The sequence below is a fragment of the Cuculus canorus genome, chromosome 2 (genome assembly GCF_017976375.1).
Source record: "Cuculus canorus isolate bCucCan1 chromosome 2, bCucCan1.pri, whole genome shotgun sequence".
In the NCBI taxonomy this organism is placed as follows: domain Eukaryota; kingdom Metazoa; phylum Chordata; class Aves; order Cuculiformes; family Cuculidae; genus Cuculus; species Cuculus canorus.
Genome location: NC_071402.1, coordinates 9,601,974 through 9,625,425, shown reverse-complemented (window position 1 = coordinate 9,625,425; position 23,452 = coordinate 9,601,974). Strand labels below are relative to the sequence as shown.

General features: G+C 40.2%; 1 protein-coding gene across 2 annotated transcripts in view; it reads right to left on the bottom strand.

The window, feature by feature from the left end:
- Positions 1 to 3,928: 3,928 nt before the first annotated feature.
- The window catches only part of NDRG1 (N-myc downstream regulated 1), a 42,498-nt gene continuing 22,974 nt past the window's right edge, over positions 3,929 to 23,452 (bottom strand). Inside the window, exons 1-14 of one of the 2 annotated variants that reach the window (XM_054057808.1) lie at positions 21,740 to 21,894; positions 20,150 to 20,255; positions 18,365 to 18,485; positions 16,225 to 16,287; positions 14,533 to 14,593; positions 13,989 to 14,075; positions 12,484 to 12,540; positions 11,436 to 11,539; positions 11,010 to 11,066; positions 10,032 to 10,083; positions 9,226 to 9,273; positions 7,634 to 7,669; positions 6,268 to 6,319; positions 3,929 to 5,547 (exon numbers count right to left, since the gene is read on the bottom strand). In XM_054057808.1, coding sequence (XP_053913783.1) covers positions 5,282 to 5,547; positions 6,268 to 6,319; positions 7,634 to 7,669; positions 9,226 to 9,273; positions 10,032 to 10,083; positions 11,010 to 11,066; positions 11,436 to 11,539; positions 12,484 to 12,540; positions 13,989 to 14,075; positions 14,533 to 14,593; positions 16,225 to 16,287; positions 18,365 to 18,485; positions 20,150 to 20,255; positions 21,740 to 21,784 — 1,155 coding nt within the window. In that variant the 5' untranslated portion in view covers positions 21,785 to 21,894 and the 3' untranslated portion in view covers positions 3,929 to 5,281. Of the gene's footprint in view, positions 5,548 to 6,267; positions 6,320 to 7,633; positions 7,670 to 9,225; positions 9,274 to 10,031; positions 10,084 to 11,009; positions 11,067 to 11,435; positions 11,540 to 12,483; positions 12,541 to 13,988; positions 14,076 to 14,532; positions 14,594 to 16,224; positions 16,288 to 18,364; positions 18,486 to 20,149; positions 20,256 to 21,739; positions 21,895 to 23,452 lie in introns of those variants that run through there. The other variant, XM_054057807.1, reaches the window with a different exon arrangement.

Sequence of the window (23,452 nt, the reverse complement as noted above, 5' to 3'; positions counted from 1 at the left end):
AAAAATAAGTGAAAACACATTGCAATCAGTCAATGAACTACAATCTTGCAGCTGGGGAAATGCAAGCGTAGGTGTAAGGCAAAGGGGTTGACTTGCACACATCCCACCAGTGTGCAAGGGGCTGGGTGTCTGCTTAGGGCAGGCTCACTAAGCCATTGTCATGGCCCATGACAATGCTGGGTCCTACACATGGGGTGAAACCACAGCTTGGCAACCACACCGTTGCTGCCTATCTTGCTGTGTGCAGTGTTGAGCCTCAGTTGGACCTGTGCATACACACATACACATAGAGAGCCAACGGCTGCAAATTGCAGGCTGGTGGCAGCTCTTGCTGTCCTGCTAGTGCCACTGCTCATGTAGGCTTCAGCTAGAGCTGCCCTAGCCCTTCCTGAGTGCTATCGCCCAGCAAACAGCCCTTCCCTCCCTCCCCCAGTCCCCTTTGCGCTGTGGCCTTGACCTGAATACCATAATCCACTTCAGCCATAAGCAATTTCAGAGAGTGGCAGGTCATCCAAGGATATTTTTTTCCAGTTCTGCCGCGCGTCACAGCTCTCCGTGGTGGTGCTGCTTGGGAATGAAGAACTACCTGCTATCTCCTTTCCAAACATTTGGGCTCTTCTGGAGAAGCCCAGTGATGTCTGCATCCAGTGTATTATGTACCTCCCACAAAAATATACCGGCGGTATGGGATGAGGGGCTGCTGCTTTAATTACATCCAAATAACAACTCTCTTCCAGCCCGCAGGAGGTGCTGGGAGAGAAAACAATCCCCACGTTGGTTTGCAGGGAACAGACAATGAACTGTTTGGCAGTTGCAATCAGAAGCCTTTTTTTTTTTTTTTCTTCCTTCTTTTTTTTCCTCAACACTGGTCAGCAGCTGTGTTGTTTATAAAATGAATGGAGGCCTCAATGAAGCAATAAACAGAAACACTGAGAGGCTGTGTCTGTTTGTTACAAAGGGCTGAGGGGGAAGGGCTGATCTCTTAAAATACCCTGACATTTTTTTCTCTTAGTTATTTAAACATTAGGCACAGCAGTGATCAGCTATCAACACAAAGCCTATATTTGGCTCAATGAAACACTAAATCCATGCATCAAAACAGCTGTTCATGTATACAGATCCACAGAGATTTTCATTTCCAGTGAATATGAAAGAGGGAAAAAAAGTACAAAATAGTGCAAAAATAAAGCAGACAGCATGTGAGAAGGGCGAGGACCAAGTTGTAAGCTGTGCTTGCAAGCCACCGCTCAATGTGTTGTATTGGTAGAAACAACAGACCTTGTCACCAGCACATCGAGGGTTGCTACAGATACTCTGCCCAAGATGCAAAAACAGGCACGAAGAGGATTCCAGCAGTAGAGAGAAAAAATAAGCAGCTTTGCTATGAACAGTTCTCTCTCAAGCTCAGTCCATTGCTTGCAACACACAACATTAGTCATAAAACCCGCAAAACACATCTAGGTTAAAGTTCCCAGCTCTTTAGTCGCCAGAGATTTTTAAAGAGGAAAGAAGCATCCTTCAGAACAAAAGTCCTGCTGTGACGACATGGTATTGGCACATCCTCTCCCACTCCTCCTGTGCAAGGAGGGGGGGAAAGCATTCTTGAAGCTTAGCCAGATTTTTTACAGTAGATGTCAAGGCCCAGGCAGAGATGGAACGGACTCATTTCAGCAATGACATCCTTTTTACTAATAGTTTTGAAAAGCACCACCATGGCAGATATTTGGTATTGAGATACATTAATGCAGTCGGGAATCCTGTTGGTCCCAAAGGGCCCATTCTCCTCTTCTATCCTACACAAGTCCAAAAGCACTGTGAGGGTAAACTGTTTTTTTTTCTGGAAACTTCCCAATATCCCATCCAAATTTCCTCTAAGCTACAAGAGCTCCTTGCTCCATGGTGGTCTTTCATTCTTTGAGAAAAAGGTGAAATCTTACCTCATCTTTTCTGGTTCAATGACACTTCCATATCCAAGCTAAATCTGTCTCAAAGAATAATGCAGAACTCAGAATGTGCTAGCTCTAGGAAGAGGCTTTACAGAATTTTCTAACAAATCTGCAAGCCACATGCACCTCTTCACTTACATAACAAATGAAGGATACCAGCAGACCAGTACTGCAGGGAAACAGGAGTCATAACTCCTTATAAAAGGTAAGACACCACTTCTCTGTACTATCATCCAGCTTTTCTGTACAGGTACACACCGTTCCTTGCCAAATGAATACTTTTTGTTGCAAAGCTGACATTTACAGTGGTCCTAGCAACACCTCCCTCGCTGCTCAGAAGTGCTTGCAGATCCCTTTGTGCTGCAAGAACACTTGGATGTATTCCTCCCCACTAAACAAAAATAAACTGCCAAGGCTTGACAGGCGCACTATGGTGTCCTTGTGGAAGGAATGATTAGCCATTCCCAGAAAAGTTCAGCAAAGAACTTAACTTTGTCCTTCTTTTGTAAGATGTGTTGGCACAGGTTCCTTCCATTTGCACTGGCACCAGCACAGGCTGTGGTTAACCAAATTAAGCCCTTTGGTGGTATCAGACCAATCACAACTGCTGAATCATGACATCTAGCATAGACCTAGCTCACATATACCAAATACTTGCTTTTGGCTCTTCCTATCACAGGTTTTTTTGACATACAGGAGGAAGGAACACTCCAAAATAGTTCCAGCACAACTATAAATCCAGCTGTCCCTGAAAACTCCAGTATACTAAATCAGTCACTAGGTAAGTGCACTACATTCTCACTAAGGTCCCACGCAGAGAGCACAGCAGCAGAGCCAAGAGCCAGTTTGGTGACCAAGCTGTTGTTTTCTAACTGGTCCCCGTACTGAACAGTATCAGTGCTTCCAGTTCCCTCATAACACAAGGAAAGGACCTTAAAACTAAACCTGGAGAGGGATGCTTCCCCATGAAGGGCAGATACTGCTCATTACAAAAAGTCCCAATCTTTTACCATGAAACCACTGAGAGAAATACAAGCTTAAGGTGAGAAAGGACAACTGTAATTCTGCTTTAAGGATAGAAATAAAGTTTCAATTATTGCCAGTCCTTTTAGATTCCTCTCCTTCTTGTATTTGGGGGGTCTCTTCAAATCTTATCTGTGAATGGTTAAACTTCTCCTTCCTTTTCTGAGGTTAGATTATTGCAAAAGGTCAAAGAAAAACAGGTTTTAGAAACTCAAAGTGGCATCTGCAATTTAAACCAAGAGGCCCTACTACCTCCAGAGGTCATTGAGGAACATGTTGCACATCAACAGATTTACAGATCAGGTTTGGAACAGAAAGAGTGCAACAAGCATGGCACCAGCTCCAAGGTGGAAGTCAGTGTACAGATCACAGATATATACACTAGACAGTACTATATCTAGGGAGAAAAAGAAAACTTCAAACAGTAAACAAATAGTGCTCCATATTAAGTCTTCCATTTTGTTATGCATTTGTTAGAGAAAATTATCCTTTAGTACTCTGGATAGCCAGTCACACCTAATACCAAAGTGTTGCATTTTCTTAGTATAATTAACAGGAGCGGAAAAGAAAAATTCCACAAACATTCTGAGCACAAAAGTAAGGAAGGGCAGAGGTATGAGGCACAGAAAAAAAAAAAAAAGATTTCATTGATAAAAAGAAGTAACAAGAATATGCTCCCACTGAGAAAGAACACTGTACCCTTGGTAAAACATGAAGACAGCAGACATTGCAAAGTTACAAATTTATTTGTTTTGAAATAAATACAAATACTTCATTAAGAAACTTTTCTTGATAGACTTTACACAATAGCTTTATTCTTTCTGAAATTGTCTGTTCTTCCCGCAAACCATTACAGATATTCTACACAAGAGCTGAAGTTAGTCAATATAAAGTAACCTAGAAAGTGTTCTTCTGAACAAGCGATCCCAAATTATTAACATCCACTATTTAAACTGCTCGGCATTTGAGTTTTCTTGTTTGTGTGAGGACTGCAATCAGCAGGTACTCATCGGAACTCAGGAAATCCTATCCCACTACTTAAGGAAGGACAAACTTCAGAACATTCAACTGTGAAAATCTGACTGGTGGAAGGGTATTGAACCACTAGCATCGAAGAAAGTAACCCAAGGTATCAGGAGGCTACCTAAAAAGATGCAGAACCAGCAGATCATTAATGTTTATGCAGTCATTAAACACTTTTACAGATACAGTGTTGCTGCTCTGCCACTTTGTGGAAGATACTTCTGGGCACCACTGAGATCTCAAGAGTTTCAAATGTAGTAATTAGTGGCAGTTGAATGTACAGTATCTAATTACATGCCATCCCACAGTTACTCATCTCTCCTGACAAAGAACAGCTGGATCCGACTTCACTTACAGAAGTCAGAATTTATCACAATTGTGCTGGACACAAAAACTTGAGCTGCAAAGATAAGAGGCTGTCTGAAGGAAGAAAATCAAGCCGTTTCTGCTTTGCTGGCACATATAGCTACCCTACTTGTTATAACTACACCAACTTTTGCAGTATGGTATAAACTCTTTAGCCCAAGATCCAAGGAAATGCTACCTTGCTTATTAAATTTAAATCCTGTCCTTATCTGGCTAAGCAAGTTTTAGGGTCTAGAAGGGGGGAAGGAAAGGAAGACTGGAACTAAATCTCAAAAAAGTGAAATAAAAAAGCTTAAAGATTTAGTTCGTCTCAAAGTCACATTAAAATTGCCTATTTTAGTAGTATATTATTGTACATAGGAAAACAGGCTTGAATACTAATGAATTAGAAGGCCTATAAATGCACGATACATTAACTTCTCTATCAGTTGAAGTCAAGCTATATACAATGAATTCGACTCCAGCTTCAACATGAGGCCATAACACATTTGTTTCTTTTCCTTCTTCAAAAACCATCTATAATAGTGATTTTTTTTCTCCCCCTCTTTGAAACTTGTCTCAAATTGTGCCAGTTTACTCAAGAGAATAAGAGATAAAGGGGCATGTAACAGCTTTGATTTTTAAAGGAAGATATTCAGCAAGTCTGGTTTGACTCTGAAGTGTTTACAACCACATCAGCTTTTGGCAAGTATCCTTTAGAATTTGGCATCCATTGAAGGAGGACACAATAGCAGCAACTGTCTGAGTTACAAGAATAATGATAGAGCAAATGAGATGCTTCTTTTCTTTGGTCCCTGTCAGACCCTGGTGAACAAAGTTCATACTAAAGAATAACTTCAGATTAATACCAGTTATATTTTTGTGATACACAGGGGGCATCCATTACTTTTTCACACTGACCAGTTTAAACCTCCCACAGCCATTTAACAGGACACTTCCATGGATTTGGGGCTTGATTGTTCAGCGTTGCTTGCAGAGTTCGGCGTCAGCTCAATGCGTGTGTCTGTGTGGGAGCGGTTCCTGGCACCATCCCCAGTGTGGGATCGGCTCCTTGTTCCCTCACCAGTGTGAGACCGGCTCCTTGTGCCTTCCCCGGTATGAGATCGGCTCCTCTGTCCTTCCAAAGAGGTTACACTGGAGCCAGAAGCAGTGCGGGACCTCATCAGCCTGGTCATGCTAGCAGAGGGGACTGGAAGAAGGAGTCTTTTGTTAATGCCTTGTTTTGTAGGCTTGGAAGGAAGCCCTTGCCTTCCCCTCCAGCCCTAACTATCCTTGAAAAAGTCTCTAGGGTTCAATATATACTTTTCATGGTGGCCTCACATGCAGAAGTAGTACTAGTGCTCCAGGCATACTGTTAAGGAGCCCAAACTATTCAGGCAAAATTGGTGGCCAGGACTGAAGGACTCAAGACAGAGCTTCATGGCATAGGGCTGTGGCTTCAACAAGCCAGAGGAAAACTAGAGACCCATTAGACCTCCCATTACTTTCAGATCTTGAACCTTTGCTTGCAGCCCAGGCCAGCAATGCATCTACACAACAGCAGCTGTGAGAAGCACACACATGAGGACAAACAGCTACAAATTAAAGATGTCTCTGACTAACAAGGTTTTAGAAGTGTGCAGCACATGAATTGTGTCCTGATGCATAAAGAGATGCTGTTACAGATATCCAAAGTAAAAATACCAAGCAAAACAGGCATTCGTGATCGTAAGCAGTCTACAAAGTTCTCTAATATTTAGTAACATCTGGTCCGAAAAACCTTTGCCCAGACACGACAGGTTCCTCCCCACACCCAACAAATTCATATGCAACAGCAAAGAGATCATACATCTGGGATGGTAGGACTCTGGGTGCTTTGATGCCCCAACTTTGCTGGCCAGGTGAACTGTTCCACAAAACAAATACTTACTGTATCCCATTCCTTGAACAAAGTATTTGAAAGCTTCTGCAAGCTTGGCAGGCTGGAAAAGAAGGAGTACAATTGTATGCAATGCTTAGCAAGTTAGTTACATTACAATGTTACAGAAGCCACAGCCAGCCTGTCTCAACGGGGACATCTTAAATATCCTCTGGGTTCTACTGAATGCCTGAAAATTTCATTTACATGAGAAGCTTCCACCATTCTCCTTTCTAGTCTGTTCCCCTGCACCACTATTTTACTGAGTGGACACATGCATTTGAGCATGAGAGTTCCAGAGACGTGACTACAAGTGGTGGAAGCCTGGCCCAAACTTTGCTCAAGCAGTTACTGAGGCAGGTGAGCCAAATTAAAACAACTGCCCTCAAAACATACAAGGCAATTCACATAGGGTTGGTAATTGGGCAATTCCTAATCATCAGATAACAAATTCAGCTAGTTACAGTGGATAGTTACATTTATAGGGCAAAAGAGCTCAGCAGGAATATGCAAGCACAACTGCCTATGACTGACATTCTTACAATGAGGCACTGACTGTTTTTTTTCTGCTGCTGACAGTTGCCAAATAAGCCACAAATTCAATTGCCCCTGCAAATATTGCCTATTTTTGGTTATCATTTTATTAGAATCCTTGCAAGGAATGGACTTCACATTACAGAGGAGCTATGACCACACTCCTGGTGTGGCTTTAAAAAAGCTCTTTTCCTACTCGTCCTACAAGAGCATGCTCTGCCTGTACAGGGTCTTCTCAGCTGCAGGCAATTACAAATTAAGTTTCTTCCTGAAGTTTGAGAACACCATAATATATCGTTTAGAAATCTGTTAAGAAAACACAACATCCTAGAGCTGATTTACAGGTCAGCTGTTTTAGTGGAGCAATACCCAGCCTGGTTTTACTAGCAGCCTTGGAATTTATGCCTAAATATATTTCAGAAACTTCAGTTCATTCTCATCAAGCTGGGTCAGCATTGTTATTTCCTGCCTCCCACCTTCCTGATCTATACTATAAATAGTCCAAATAAAAACATGTTTTTAAAACACTAGTGCTAGAAGCCTTAATCCATGTTAGCTTGGTAGACAGGCATAAAATACCCCCGCATTCCCACCTCAGATCTTTACTTGGTTAAGACTTAATTAGTGGAAACAATATCCCCTCTCAATCTTAATTTTGCACTTGATTGGTCTTTAAAGAAAAAAGAAAGCTCAGATGACCAACTGACATCATTATTCGTGAAATCATAACCATCCTTTTGGCTGACATTTGGGAACAGTAAGTACCCTAAAGGAAAACACCCATTTGTTGCAGTCTGACACGCTGCAGAACAGGATTAGTAGGTTTCTGTCAGCCAAACCCCACCTGGGAAACTTGAGGGAGCCCACCGCAGTCAGCCATCTGAAACAGGGACAAGAACGGCCAGTTAACATAATGCCAGAGGAAATAAGTTACGCTCAGGATATATTAAAATGACCTTTTTAGCCACCTGGCAGAAAAACATTTCCTTTAGCTATGTGAGTAATGTACACATACATGAGTGCATCAAAGCAAGCAGTTAAAGGTTTATAACCGCTATGATTGCGCCCCAGAAACCCGATGTCTTGACCCTCCAGCAAAGCATCGGCTAGAGCTACAAATAAATGTTTTTGCTAGGCAGTGATTACTAGTTTCTTAGAAACAAGCCGATGAGTCCTGGCTACAAGTTCAGCTCCTGAATTACAATAGCATTACTCAATATTGACCTGAATGACAAACAAGAGAGAGAACAAACACCTAAACCTCAGAGGTGAGAATGAAAAATGATTTGCTGAGATTGTGGATGGCAAATCAGCCTGACTTGCCAAGGGAAGCAGGGAAAGCCAAACTATAAAAGCTATCTTGAGTGCATGCAATATTTTTAGAGCATTTCATGTTTCCTGTCACTCCACCCCTCAGAGTCAACCCAACAAAAACAGTCCTGTTCCAAGGAACACCACAAGCTGAAAACAGTCAAGTTGTAAATTACAGGAAACCCCAAGTCCTATCTAGGATTAGTTAGCTCCAAAACAGTCGGTAGCAGTATCTGTCATCAGCCTTATCCCCAGACTGAGCAAAGGCTGGCCACTGAGGATCTGAGACAGCGTCAGGTTTTTTCTTAAGCTTAGTCTGCCACGTCCACGTGGTAGGTCAGTAGTTTAACTCCTCAGCATTAGGAAGAAAGAACGTTTTAAAAAAAATAATTTTTTATTACAGTTCAATAAAGAGATACAGTAAAAGTTCCCAGCAGAAGCATGACCAAACTTGTTTCACTGTTTGCATGCTATTACACTCCTTGCATTTTATTTCATCAGCAACGAGCTGAAGATTGCACCCATAGCCTTAATGTCAAGTATCAGTCAAAGTCATTGCACTGTGCTTTTCTGTCTGGAAGCACATTTTATCAGTTTTTTTGGAGAAAAAAAAAAAAAAAGAGTAATTTCCGACAGTAAGATGTCTCAGGAACTGTGTCCACATAAAAGGCAGGATGACAAAACTGTGGCTGATAGATCAGCTGTCTATATTCACCTGATGTTGCTACTGAGGGGCAGGCAAGCACAGGAACAGAACGAGTCGATTTGCACTTCCACTCTGATGAAGGCTTTTTTTAAAGCTTTCCAAATACCTCAAGAACAACTTTGAAAGCTCTAGTCAAACTCATTATGGGTTAGTGAAGTACTGAGCACTTAGAGTCTCACCTCCAGTGTTTAAAAATGGTGGAGCCGAGAAATTCCCTGTTAATCTTGACAAGAAGCCCATAGCCTGGTTTATCCCACTAAAATTTTCTTATCCTGAAGAAACTACACTTCCACATCAGAACCAGATTCTCACTATGTTATCTACACTACAGTGCATTGCCCCAATTCTACTTTTTTCGTTAGGCCAGCTGTTTCAAAATGATGGAAATGTTTCTTTTAGAAATTAACTTTTATTATTACCTTCAGAAGTGTGGTCCTTGTTGGGTCCAGCTTTGAGTTGCATTCAACCTATAGTAAAACAGAGCAGTATAAGGCATTACACCCAAGATTTTAATTTTGAACTGCTTGATGAAAAGTTATTAAATATTTTGTTTTCTGGCTTAATAAAGACTTAATTAGGTCTAATAGGCTTTTGTACAAAGACTCTGTTTATGCATATATACATCTGTAAAACCAAGTAAGTCAGTTCACATTTCCAACTGTATTCTTTTCTGAGTACAAACCAACCCATTAGTTGGGTATTTGAGATTGTTTTAAATCTGTTTCTAGGACTCCAGTGGCAACAAGTGTTGTTTATCTTGTGATTTGGGGTCATCTGGTAGCGTCCCAAGTGGTGAGCAGCCACGTGGCCCCAGGCCAACAGACTGGGCATGCCCATTAAAGCATAACATTTGAAGTCAGTCAGTCATCTGGGGCGAGTTATAATGGTCAAAAAGAAGCTCTTCACTTCCATAGTGACCCAGGGCAGAGCTCCAATGCCACAGAACAAGTTAAAATACCAGCAGCAGATTCCTCTCCAAAGGAAAATATTTGCGGTTCACTGGAACTGCTGTGGCGATTGTTCCTGGTGCAGTAGCTATTAAAGAATGGTGCACAGACAGGGGACAAACAGTGAGGAATTAATAGCAGCTCTCCCACAGTTTGAAAGGGGAGAGCCAGCTGGGCTGTAGCGATAGCCAGCAAGGTTGCTACACAAGCATGAGCTCTGCCAGCCTCGCACAGCTCCTTGGCTTTGTAAAAGCACAAAGTCAACTTGATATACACACCACAGCATCCACCGCTGGGGAACTGTCACCAACCACCAGGAGGACAGGGCATCTGCAAGGAAGCATAAAAAAGATGTATTATCTCTGATCTGGCCCAGACTTGCCCTAAGCTTCATTTTGTGTTGATGGAAGGATGAGACAGTCAAGTGTGTGAAAATGATTTGTTTTGTATTCCAGACATCTTATATATCAAGTCTGCTGTATTAGCTGGAGATTTACTGACATGCCCTGATACACTGCCTGAGAACCTGTCTTTTTCTCTACCTTGTAACAATCAGACCTTCATAGTCTTATTCCTTTTATCATAAAAAAATAGAATGTGGTCATCAGTATCAAAGCCTCACCCCCTATACTCCATGACCCTCAGCTCCAACTTTTGCACCTGTCCATTCAATTTCAACCAGACCGGCAGAAAAACAGAGTCTCAAAGTCTCCTGTGGGTAAAAATCAGTATCTGAGCAGAGAAGGACTCGAAACTGTTAAGTTGCACAAGCTGCCGCATAAGTAAAAAGTTATTAGAAGATCTGGCAGACAGTCACTCACATACCTGCTCCATCTTCCTGAATGTTTTGTTGGGTTTTTTTTTTAAATGGTTTTTATTTGGGATTTTTTTCAGTTGTGTAGGGGCAGCTCAAGTGCATTCAAAGCTATATTTCTTATGAACTAAAATGTATTTCTGAATGAAGCTAAGTACACCTACCTTTCAAATACTTACTCTGTAAGCCTAAGTTTACAGAAACATAGTGACAGGAGCTACCTAACTTTCCATTTCAACTAATGTGATCATGTAGCTTGAAGAGCAGAATTCTTTGTAATAGCAGTCCCTGACTTGCAGTAAATTCTTATCTCCCCCACAAAGTTCCAAGATCCTTCTCTAGCACATGAGCATACTCAGCTACAGCTCTGCAATGCACCCACTGATCACATCTCACAGCTCATATCGCATACAAGTGAAACAGTAGGAAACAAAATACTTACTGAAGGGTGACAACATTTATTCCAGGAACAGGGCGCTCAATCTCTAGGTCCCTCCGACTAAAAAAACATTGAAAGGACAAAGGCTTTTAATACACTGAAATTTTAAAGATACTTCCATTTTTTTCAAGTTCAGAGAAAGCTGACACATATGTTAAGTTACTGATACACATTTTAGCCTCCACAACTGATGAAACATTCTCAGAGTGAAGTATCAATGTCTTAGTTCAGTCCCAGTGTACTACCTTTCTCCCCACCAATGCACAAGGTCCTTTTCCCATAAGCAAGTCACCTGAGATACCTTAAGGCATTGTCAAGTAGAACTTTATACTGGGGGAACACAAGTAACTCCATCATATAATGTTGGTTCTAAGAGCTGGACAGCCTCTTAAAACAGTTTCCAGTTAGAAATCAGGTAAATGTATTTACCTGTTGTAAGAGTTGACAAAGAGATGAAGGTTGGTTTGATTCATATCATTAGTAATATGCTGACGGTAAGTATGGATCAGGTCATGGTTGCTGTGAATCTCTTCCTACAGTGGAGAGAGAATCGTTCAGAATAGGGGCTATTTTCTGAAAGGAGCTGAAGACATGGCAGAGTAGTCACGTATCAGACTCATCTACACAGGAGGAGTGCAGCTTTAGGGAAGGGACAACTTCTAGCACTGAGTGGTGTCACTCAGAACTAACAAAAGTCTCCAATTGCAGTAATGCATTTTTTTCTTTAGAACTTGAGTATGTTGCAACGTGAAGATCTTATGATTGCAAAACATGTAGTTGTAGTGCAGATGGTTACACCCAAAACAAGTGTGAAGTTTCAAAACAGAAAAAGATTCAGGACAAGAAGCTAAATAAACATTTCCAGGGTAAAGCAGATGCTGAAAGCTTACAAACATATGTAACATGGAACTCAATTTCACAACAGTAAATAACTCTCAAGGAATTTAATCACTAACATTTTCATATGGTTTGATTCTAAAGTCTTTATAGATTACTTCTTGTTCTACTGAAACAGTGTTTTCCATTGTATCTACCAACAGCTTCAAGTATAGTTGAGTAGCCTCAGAAAAGAGTATAGCAATTTCCATTAAAGTAGGCTTGCACTGAAGAGCACCATAAGTACTAATAAGCAACTCTCCCAGAGTTACAAGCATATTATGGTATAAAAAAAAACTGTGGGATAATTCTGCTCAGAACATGAGCACATACAACACTTATACTCATGTTTAAGTGCTGGCTGTCTAAAGACGGAGCTGCCCCTGCTGGGATTGTCATGACTGAGGATGCACTTCCATTGCTGGAATGCAGCAAGCTCCGTGGCAGCATATCCCCTCCAAGATATTGGGAACAAGAGTAAGAATCCTATCTCAGTTCAGCTTTGTACATTGTTGCTTAAGTGAAGGCTTCTCCTCTCCTTCCAGTCCCAGGAGTTAAACACAGACAACTGCGCACACAGTAATCTTTTGAATGATCTTACCTTTCCAAAAAGATGTGAAATGACCATGTCTGGTAAAGCATTTGTCCAACCTGAAATCTGAACAGTGAGATTATTTAAGTATTCAATATTAAAACAATCCTTGCACAACTGAAATGTTTCAGTTACCCTTAAGTAGACCAATGGATGTTTCTCTGCAGCCCTTATATGTACAATATCCTGGACCGATATTTTTTCCCCCCTCAGCCCAACTATAACACCAGTAGGTGTCTTTTGAGTCACCCATTTTTCTAATACAAATATTTTGGGAACAAACTACAGGTGGCACAGGCATATTTGCAATCACTCCCCATAAGAACACCTAGCAAATCAGTCAGATGGGCACGATTTAATCTTACTGCCCAGTCTCCTCCCTGACAAGTCACACTGACAATACTTTGCGGCTGGTACCTAATGCTCACCGCCTGTAGCCCTAAGGTCAGCAATAGATGAGAGGCAGAAGACAGAGGCAAAGATATGGAAGAATTTAATTACTATGAGATGACTGGGTGAGAATTAAGATGGATCAACTGGTACATCTCTATGTAGAAGAGTTACTAAATATACTTCCAGATCAAACTTAGCAAAATAAACTGGTATGCAAAATGATTTCTAAAAGTAATGAGTGACTAAGCCTAAAAGGTACGTTACAGCCCAATTCTGCAAAGTTTCTCCCCGTGTTCTAAGGTTGTCATTACATTTAATATCACCCTACTGAACTTACAATAGGTTTACTTTGTGTGGTTAAAAGATGATGTACTAAGTTCTGTACTTCTCAGAGTGTTTAAAACAACTACCATTCACTTAAACGTGACCTTGAATAATTCGAAGGGCTTTCTATCAGTTTACTCCAAAAAATGTTCTAACATGTTAAATCTGAGTGACATGTAGTGTAGTTTTTATACTTATAAATACTGGTTCCAGAAAGATTTTTTAAATTGGTTTGATGCTTGTTTTCCCACATATAGTTAAGAAGAGGTTCTCTGTATGTGAATGTTTTTACTTAAAAGTCTGATTGCATGGAAAATCTGTCCACAGTTACCATAGCTAATGCCCTTTTCTGAGTCTTTTTGGCCTCTAAGACTCAGTTAGATGACTGAAACCTGGAAGGTGGTGTTCTGAACACTTTTCTGTACTCTAGGACTGTGCTGGTAATCAAAGCCATGGATAGGAAAGAATTGAATGTAATACTATGCTTGACTTTTACTTGAAAGGAAGTTGTTTCCAAAATACTCTGTGTCCAGGCTAAACCAGGTTTTCACCAGCAGTGACCAGCTCTTAAGAACTGTCCATATACAGTAGCTCCATTATATCCACTGATATCTGTTTCCTTGAAGTACTTATTTTTATCACCAGCCTCTGCAGGAGGTATATTTGCAACTGGAAGAATAAACCCCTAAGGGATTAGTCTGGGATATTCTGTTTCTGCAGCCATGCCTTGATACACAAGCTTACCCAGCTCTTCAGGCTCACAGTAAAATTTATTTTTCTAACTTAAAAATGTTTACCTTAGTTGCTGCCCAGTCCATCCAACCTTCAGCACAAGGGTTGACATTAATGAGAACTAATCCCTCTACCATCTCTGGGTGGTTTAACTGCAAAAGAAAAGATTTAAAATTCATTGTATATCCTTTCAAACATGACAGTCAGCATAAAATTTAAATTATCGAATTATCTCCTGAGGAGGAAGGTGGCAGGTCTGGTTTTTATCTTGCACAAAACAAGCATATGTATGGAAAAAAAATCATTAAAGCATTTCAACTGAGCAGCTGGAGAACATTAAGATTTAACTTCTTCTCCACCCTCAGTTTAAATAGAGAACTCCCATTTAAAAAACCTTCTGCGAATTAACTGGGTAGAGCCCAGGCCTTAAAATGGAAAATCTAGGTCTTCTGGACTAGCTGTCCCGCAGACTGAGGTATTTCACTTAAAAGCCTAACTGCTTACTTAGATGGGCACGGCAGAGCAGGAATTGTCTGCACACACACTATGGGGGCAACAACACATCAGGGAAATCAGATTTAGGCTTTACGGAAATTCCATGAAACTTACAGCAAATCTCGTTAAGATGTAGGCACCGGCTCCAGTTCCCATTCCTATAATGGTCTTAAGCCTGCACAGCAATTAAACAGAAGAGACAAATGAGTAAGACAATGCTGAAAATAAACACACAGCAGCAGCCTTCCTCTTTCACATGTCAGTATGTATTTACAGGAGGGTGGGCTGCACTTCAGGCAAAACACGGACCCTAAGCAATGCCACCAGCCCCAGTAAGGAGCTCAACATAGCAGTTGGTTTGTTTTCAGCAGATCTGCAGGACACTGGTCCTCAAGAACAGCAGAACAGCAATTCTCACTTATCTTTAAGTAAATATACTGAGCAACCATAGCATTCTTCTAATCCAGGAAGGAAATGGTTACTCTCTACTAGAAAATCTTATAAGACAGTTCTGAAATCTGAAATACAAAGGTTCCCCATCCCCAGTCTCCCCCGCCCTCCCCAATACAGCTATCCAACTGGGGTACTGATTCCTGTCTAACAGGAGCTGGCAGAGAAATCTCTTGCGCTATCCAGACACTGGGATGATTAAGTTTAAACTTCATAACCAAACAGGGCAGAGACAAACCAAATATTTGCATTAACTGAAACTTGTTATAAAGCACCACTTTCAAGTTCTTAGAAAATACATTGAAGGCAATGCTAGACAAAACCACTCAGAAAAACAGGTTAAACATTGCTTTTAGGAAAATACCTGATGATAGTTTTCATTCTCATTAGCAATGTTAAATCAAGGCTTTGTAATTACACTCCAGTTTAATTTATTTTCAAGGTAGTGAAGTTATGTTAGTATTTTTTTTCAGTGCAAGAGCAGAACTGGCAGAACGGTGCCTTACACTAGCCACTTCAAAAAACAAATCTCTCAAGAAGATAGTGACGTAAACGGTCCAACGTATTGCAACAGCTGTTGTAACAGAGGAACAATTGTCTAAATTGGAGTGCGGGTCTGAGACTACATCCTTCACCAGCAGTCCAGCCCGTCTGTTCTCCAAAGGTTGCCTAACCCTGAATGCCAGGTTTTCTCTGCTTACACCAAAAACCCCTTGGAGGTGCCCACCTGCACTCTTCATCGCGTACCAGGAACACTAACACCATAGAGAAGGTACAGCTCCTGCTGAAGCTAAGCTTTGTGGGAGGACACACATCTAAACTTGTTGCGGGTGGACAGAGGAACACTATCATGAGGTCCTTGACAATGGCAGGATGGCATCTGCACTTCGTAGCAGATGATGCTTAAGGTTACACTGACCCCTCTAGACACTCAAGCCACAGAAACAAAATACTGAGTGTCTTCAAAAGGGGACAAAATTTTTTTCTGCTAACCACACAGGAAAACGTGGGTTGTTACAACAGGAAGAACAGATTGCCTGTGCCCTGCCCCTGTAGGGGCTATGCACAGAAAACACTGGAGGAAGCCCCTAAAATTAGGCACATGGGATTTCACTGAAAGTTGCTTCCTGTTTAAAAATAAACAGATATTTCAAAAAAGGACATAAAATAAAGTCTTTCTGAAACAAAGGCAAAAGTGATTCATCTATAATGGAGAAATTAAAATCTAACTGTAACTAATCCTAGCATACAAAATGCTAGATCAAACTTTCAGGCACAGTATAGTCAAATATCTGCGCTGCTCTTTCAGTGTGCCAGAGAAGAAAGAGAAAAATAGCCAAATAATTCTGCACTCACCCAAACTGTTTCAGGATTCCAGGAAGCATTTCAGCCAGCTGATCCATGGAGGGATACACATACCTACAACAAATAAATGTTTGTGGAGTTAGTTTACCACTTTCAGTATAGTGGGCTGTGATATTTAAAGAAACAGTGATCACTATAGATTTAATATCAAATATGCTCACTACCAGATCACTGACAGTATGAGCTGAATTTATATCAGGAACAGGAACAATTAATTTAGCAGAAACATAAGTATACTTTGTATGATACTTCGTGAGTTACAAGACAAACCAAGACAGTTCCAGAACTGGTAAGCGAGAGACAGAAGAATGTTACGGTGCTTAGGGGCATAGCTTAGTGGTGGACTTGGCAGTGTTAGGTTTACAGTTGGATTTGATGATCTTAAAGGTCTTCTCCAACCAAAACAGTTCTATGATTCTATGACAGATGTCTGGTGTGGCTGAGAACAAAACATGCCATCATGAATCTCTTCCAAAAGAGGTTAGCAGTTAAAAACTACGAAAAAGTTTGAACTTGACAGGTGAGTTTCCAACTACCTTCACCACACTTGTAGTTCTGGTCCACCACAAAAAAAAATTTTCCCATATTGCAGAATCAGACTAGAGCAATGAGATCTAGATCTTTGGCAAATAATTTGCATGCATGTTTTCAGGGACAAAAGTTTCCACAGTTATAAAGTGAGGACAGCTTTCTATCTATATTGATGAAGAAAAAGAAGCCATAGGAAGGGCTACAAAGCTACTGAATACGTTCAATACAAACAGGTGTCAGTTAATGTTTTTGGCCTTCTGCAGAGCAGAAAGAAAACTGAAGGAAGGAAACTCTGAACAAAATCTCATCTGAGCAGCACATGGAAAAGAATTCACCTGAGTAGCTGGAGAATATATGTCTAGAAGATCTTCAAATCTTTGCTTCCTACCAAGACTACACCTAATTATTCTCTAGTTTGACCTCCAAAGGAAAACCAAACAAAAGAACCCAAACAGTGCAGACCTACTTTAATCTACTTCCTTGTTGGAAAACTAAACCTTGTCATGAAAAAGCTAGTGTCACCACAATAACTATGACTTTTAATTTGAGCACAATGGCTTCCAGCTGGAGGGCTAAAAAGATAATACAGACATTTGTGCTGTCATCATGATGCTATTAAGCAGTGGTCTTTACTAACATAGACCACGATGTCTGCCCATGCAGCTGTCAACTCAGTTGTTAATGCTTGTTCAGGACACCAACGTTATGACATTTAAAAGCTTGTGATTCAAATCAATATAAGGAGGAGTGACTGAAATAGCTTTGTAGGCTGCTCTGGTAGACAACTGGGCCATTGCACTCAACACTAGGTGAAAACCTGGCCCATTGTGACCTCCTCAGCATCAGACCAGCTTAAAAACTAAGAAGGAAAATAGACTGGCTCATGCAATAAGGGTACATATAAGCTCCTTAATACGTAGTTCTTACAGAACAACTGTTCTTTGCCTTGTACCCTCCCCTCAGCGTGCTGGCAGCTCAATTCCTCAACCAAGCTGATTCCTATCCAAGGGGCATCTTAAGGCAAATCTGTCTCACTTCAACTAAATGGGACAAGCACATCACTCGAGGTTTACAAGAGTTACAGCACCATACATGACACAGTCAGGAGTATGCAGCTATCTATGATATTTTATAGGGGTACATCACTTTGTTACTCTCCAACAACTTGGATTTTCCACATAGGTTATCAAGTCTACCTATCAACATCTAGCATGCTGCCATTTCAGCAAAAACCACATATTTAGGAAGGACCTTATATAGCAGCTAACGCCTACTTTGTTTATTGTACCAATTAGTTCTGTATTTGTATTCAGAACGTCATTACAAAGCAAGGTAACTTAACAGTTAAATTGATCGATGTAGCATTTGTGAAGGAATTGCTTTACAAGCAGTCTATTATCAGAGGTAAATCACAAAATTACAGTGCCAAAGCCTATTGAGAACTGGCACAATACAACAGGGCTCCAGTAACTTCAGAGTATCAGGACTTAACTTCAAAAGCCAACTACTGCGTTTGCTTTTTAATTACAGTGCAGATCAAGATTCTTTTTCCAGCAAGAAGATAACACTGACAGCACGAGCTGTTTCCCTGACAACTTACCCAGCTTGGAAAGACGGTGCTCCATCCTGCTGACCAGGTGCATCCACATGGCAGACTGCAAAGTGCTGGGTGATTTCTTGCATGTCCTCAAAGTTGAAGAGAGGATTGAAGCAGGTTTTATCTTGAGAAGGAAAAAAAAAAATGTGAATTAATTACCCTGAATGGAAATAGTAAGGTTGTAGCCATAATAAAATAATGTATTAAGCTGTCCTGCAGCTTAATGAAAAGTTAGTTCAATCAGGTGAGCTCTGTTATAGACTGGGAAAAGTGGTACTCCTTTATTTCTAAGGAGGAAATACTAGTAAAACTAGTGCCAACTCACCTTAATTCCTTTAAGCAAAAAAAACCCAAAACCCTGAACACCTTCTTTCTCAAGGCCAACTAAGCTTTATCTGTATTATTTTGGTACCTGCCAAAAGCATTTGTCTGGTACACCAAAATCACAAAAATATGTTTCTTTACGTGAAGTGAAAATACTAATAAAATGCAGTCAGGAGTGCCTGGTTTTGGCATAGATGCAATTATCCATTTACTTATCCAGTCCTTTTTCTTTGTACTGTGTCAAAACAGATGGAGGAAAAAAGTGGCCAAGGCTGAGATCGTGATTTGTGCTTTTGCCCAAATATTACAAGATAAACATTACATGAGTGGCTGCTGCAGGCAGCTAAAGACAAAAGTGTCCTTCTGGGATATTCAATGCTCCCAACTTGGAAGGGATTTTATTTCTGATGTGGGGAAATATTAATGCGGGGAGAGGGTTAGCATATTTTCCCTCTTGGCGTGGAAAGCATGCATTCTGTAGCAATGCCTTTGAGATAACCAGAAGACAGTGCAATATTCTGTATGTGTTTCTGAATGTCTTCATACTACAACGTGCAAATAAAATCACTGCAGAATATAAAATGTTTTTAGCTAAAATAAGTTTTAGCAGAATATGCAAGTTTGGGAAAATGTTCCTCACCTTTCAAAGGGCAAGTTTATTCACCATAAAGATAGACTTTGTAACTCTAGAAAGAAAAAACCCTTATTCAAAGATGAGATTCAGATCAAGCTCTGTCCTGATCCACCAAGAATCCAAAATAAAGTAAGGCAGTTCCACAAAAAACAGGCAAGAAAGCTTATTTTTTTCTTACAAGTAGTATCTGCCCCCCAGCAATAGTCAGACTTTAAAGATCTGCAAGTGTTTTTAAATGTAAATATTACTAAACAGTAACTTGTGTGAAAAACAGTACTGGTGAAAAGAACAAATTAGAGCGGATCTGGACATTAGGATATTATATTCTTGGATCTGAAATACACGATAAAAGGCACTTAGTTATTTTCTTAATACTGTCTGAGAACACAATGCCAGCACTTATGTAGTTATGCTGATTTGACATGTAATTCGTATAAACCCACAGCAGCGTAAGACTGGTTATCAGACAGGAACCCCAGCCAAAGCACCAGCAATATCGTTTTCAATCCTGCTGGCAATACACCCTCAGCTACCCCCTACAGCCGTTTTTACAGCATTTATACCTGGTCATTATAAGCTGCCAGAGATCTTTTGCTCCTCTACGTGAAATATTCTGATTTACTTTGGGAGAATTAAAAAAAAAAACACCACTAAGAAACAAACTTGCTGTAAGAGAGGAATTAGGTATCATCTAACAGGTTGCAATGCATATAAACAAGCAAGGACCTGGGAAAGGTGTCCTAACCATGACTGCTTCCTTACCTTTGATTACGGCAGTAGTGTTAAGGAATCAGATATTACCTGTACTGTTAAATAAAAGGTCTACTTACGGTTCAGCCCAATGTCATGGTACGTAAGGATGGCCGGCCGGTTCCCTCTAGGAGTACCACACATGGTGACATGGACTGAGCCATGCACAGTCTCCACATCTTGCTCCTGGCAATGAAGAGGAGGAATCTGTCAGGGGCTTTCCCAAGTGCTCCACTAAATACTCACTACAGAAGACCTTTGACTGCGAGCATAGGTTCTGCCCCATCCCAGGGGCTGCTTGCAGCTCTGGGGGTCTCTGCACTTAACACATCCCGTTCTTCCCCATGGTGGCGACTTCCCACTGATGTTTTACATTTTGATGGCATCTACTCCAGTCCGCACACCAGTACAGGAGCACTTAAGCTGCTAGCTTTAACAAGATGCTGAGGAAATGGTTAAATAGTTTTTAACCTCATTAAAAGCTAGCATATGAGAGAAAAAAATAACACACTTTGGTGCAATAACACCTAAAATAACAACAGTTAACAACTATGAATGTCAACATTTACAAAAGTGCAAGATGTCAAGATAAAATACTTTTGTTTTCAAGGGAAAGGACTTTAACCCAGCAAATAACTACTATTCCCTAAAGAAAGCAGTATTAAGTGGCCTGTATTTCCCATAAAGACAGACCACACTGTGGGGTCTTGTGATTGTAGTAGCCTTCCCCAATAAACACAAAAGCCACTTATTAGCTTTATGGCTTGCTATGTATAGACCTGAGCATGAACCCAGCTGTCTAAATATTGCTGCAGAACACCATATCCACAGCACTGTCCTAGTGATTATCAGAGAAACAACATTTAAAAGCATACTGCTATTATCTGAGATAAGAGGTTTGTAGTGTTTAATGATCTTAAATCTAAGGACACCTTTATTATCCAATTCACGATCTCCCCACAAGTACCATCTTTTATTTAGTGGATGTCTGTGTAAGTTAGATATGACTTGGGTCATAGTAACAACCACAACATATAGAGCGGTTTGTTTGCTTTGCACTTGAACTTGAGATAGGGATAAACAATTCATTATTTTGCCAGCATGTATAAAGGGAATCACAAAAATAAATTATGACACTTATTTATCATTACGCTCACCTAACAGTCAAGGCAGTATATAGTTAGTAGCCAGTTTTAGCATTTCACCAGAATTCTTTATTTACTCTACAGGATACATCTATGTCATTCAGCCTGGTGCTGGGCTTGCTTTACTTGCTATGTGTAGTAATGCCCAGAGGCAAAGTCCAAGTCAAATTCAAATTTATTAAATATTATGCTGTAGAAATCAGGAGTGTAAAATCTTTACAGAGTAAAACCCAAAAGCTCTTCAGACATCTGAGGCAGTAATTTGATACAGGGAATACACCGCACATTTTGTTACAAATGAGAATGCTAGGCAACACCATTCCACATTTCACCTATTTCCATGCAATTACACATTTACATTAGTTTTAAGTAACAATTACAGCAATGAATCAAGATGTGCCCCCACCCCCCCCTTGTACACTGGGCAAGCTAAGCATCACTGCTACCTCAACTATCTGAACTCCACTGAAACACTAAATTTTAGCTTTTATATTTCCTTAAAGATTCATTCCTCTGCATACTCACTGCATTATTTAGCAGGTAAGCTGTATCTTCCACATCGAGTACCATCTTTAGGCAAAACAGGGTGACAAGTCCAGCAAGTCAGACAGAAGACAGTAACTGGTTTCTACTTTGTCCCAGTAGGAAACTGGGTTATATAGAGAAGCTGCTATCCTGCATAGGCTTATGACTCCCATAATGCATAGCTAGAAAAAATGAAACAGACTAATACACGAGGACGTCATTCTTAAATAGGATTTGAGTCAGGTTTGACCGGCAGAATAGAGTCAGTCAATAGAGTTCAGACATCAAAGATGAACTAAGTCTCTGCCACGCAGTGAATGAAGTGCCAAATTTCAGACCTGGAAATTAGTACAGTCTTTCCTGTTGCTATTCCCATCAAGTTTTGATAAGTTTAGCTTCATTTCCGGTTTTATCTCAAATGCTAGAATGCCCCAAACTTACTCTAAATTAAATCAGAAGCAAGTTCTTTCCTAAAAGTCAGGACTAAAGTTTCAAGTGCAAACGCAAAAAACTTCGAAAAATTAGTGTAAGTCAAAATAATTCTCCACAACTACAAAACCGAGGACTTTAAATGTTTGAAATGTAGTATTTCCCACGGAGATAAGCAACATTTAGTCTAAAGTATTCCTACATCAGTTGTGTTACTTTGCATTTCATTTTTGGTAGAAAATAAGAGTATTGTAGGCATGTTCATTATTCAATGCTCCCGAAGAGATTTGTAGCAGCAACAGATAATAATAAAAATTAATAATAGCAATAAATATTTTCTACATTCTACCTTCCTTCTGTACTTAGATAATTCTCAATACAAAGCATAAAAATCAATAGTTTGGCAACCTTGACACCATTAACAAGAGAAAGCTTAATTATTATTGTGTAACCAGTCACTTGCTGAGTGTGGAATATAGAAATTATTTCCTCCTCAGTTAGAGACTAATAGGCATTTTGTACTGTCAGATTTTTATTGCTAGACCCTTCCAGTAAGAGCACTGAAAACATAGGATGTTTTTTCTTAGAAGAGGCCACCTTTCAAGAGTTGGGATCTTCCTTCTTGTGCACGAAAATAAAAAAACAGTCCATAGTAAATAAAGCCCTTGAACCTGCACATCCCACTGACCTCCACAGCTAATTCTTCTGGAACTAGTAGCCTCAGTCCAGTTCAAACTCAGTGTCAACTAAAAATAGTTCAGAGACAAGCAACCACACTCCTAATTACTGGCATAAATCACAGTCATTCTAACAATTGGTTTAATTCCTTGTTATCTTCACAGTAAGACTCCCCTAATTCAAGGGTTTTGTGCTATTTTCCACTAGCACAAATTCTTAATGGTGAATACTGAAAAGGTTGTCCTAATAATGAATCAATTCAAACCAGTTTCTTCAGTGACATCAAACCAACAAGTTCACATCCCTATTGATCCTATTAAAGATCAAGAGATTTGTCTACGTGATGTAGGGATGGATGTTTTCAAAACACAGAGCACTGAAAACAGATGGCAGCACATCCCAATCAACGTCAACGTTATAGTAAGAGGCTCTTCACCAACTGATTTGTATTAAAACACTATCTTGGAAAAAAATCCAAGGTACACTAATCCGATAGAAGGATAAAGACACACACCATCTGTTCACATCTCTCACTTGAGCAGAGGTGCAGCCTTATCTTATTGCCCTAAAAACACACATGAAATACTTTTGATATGTGTAATTCAA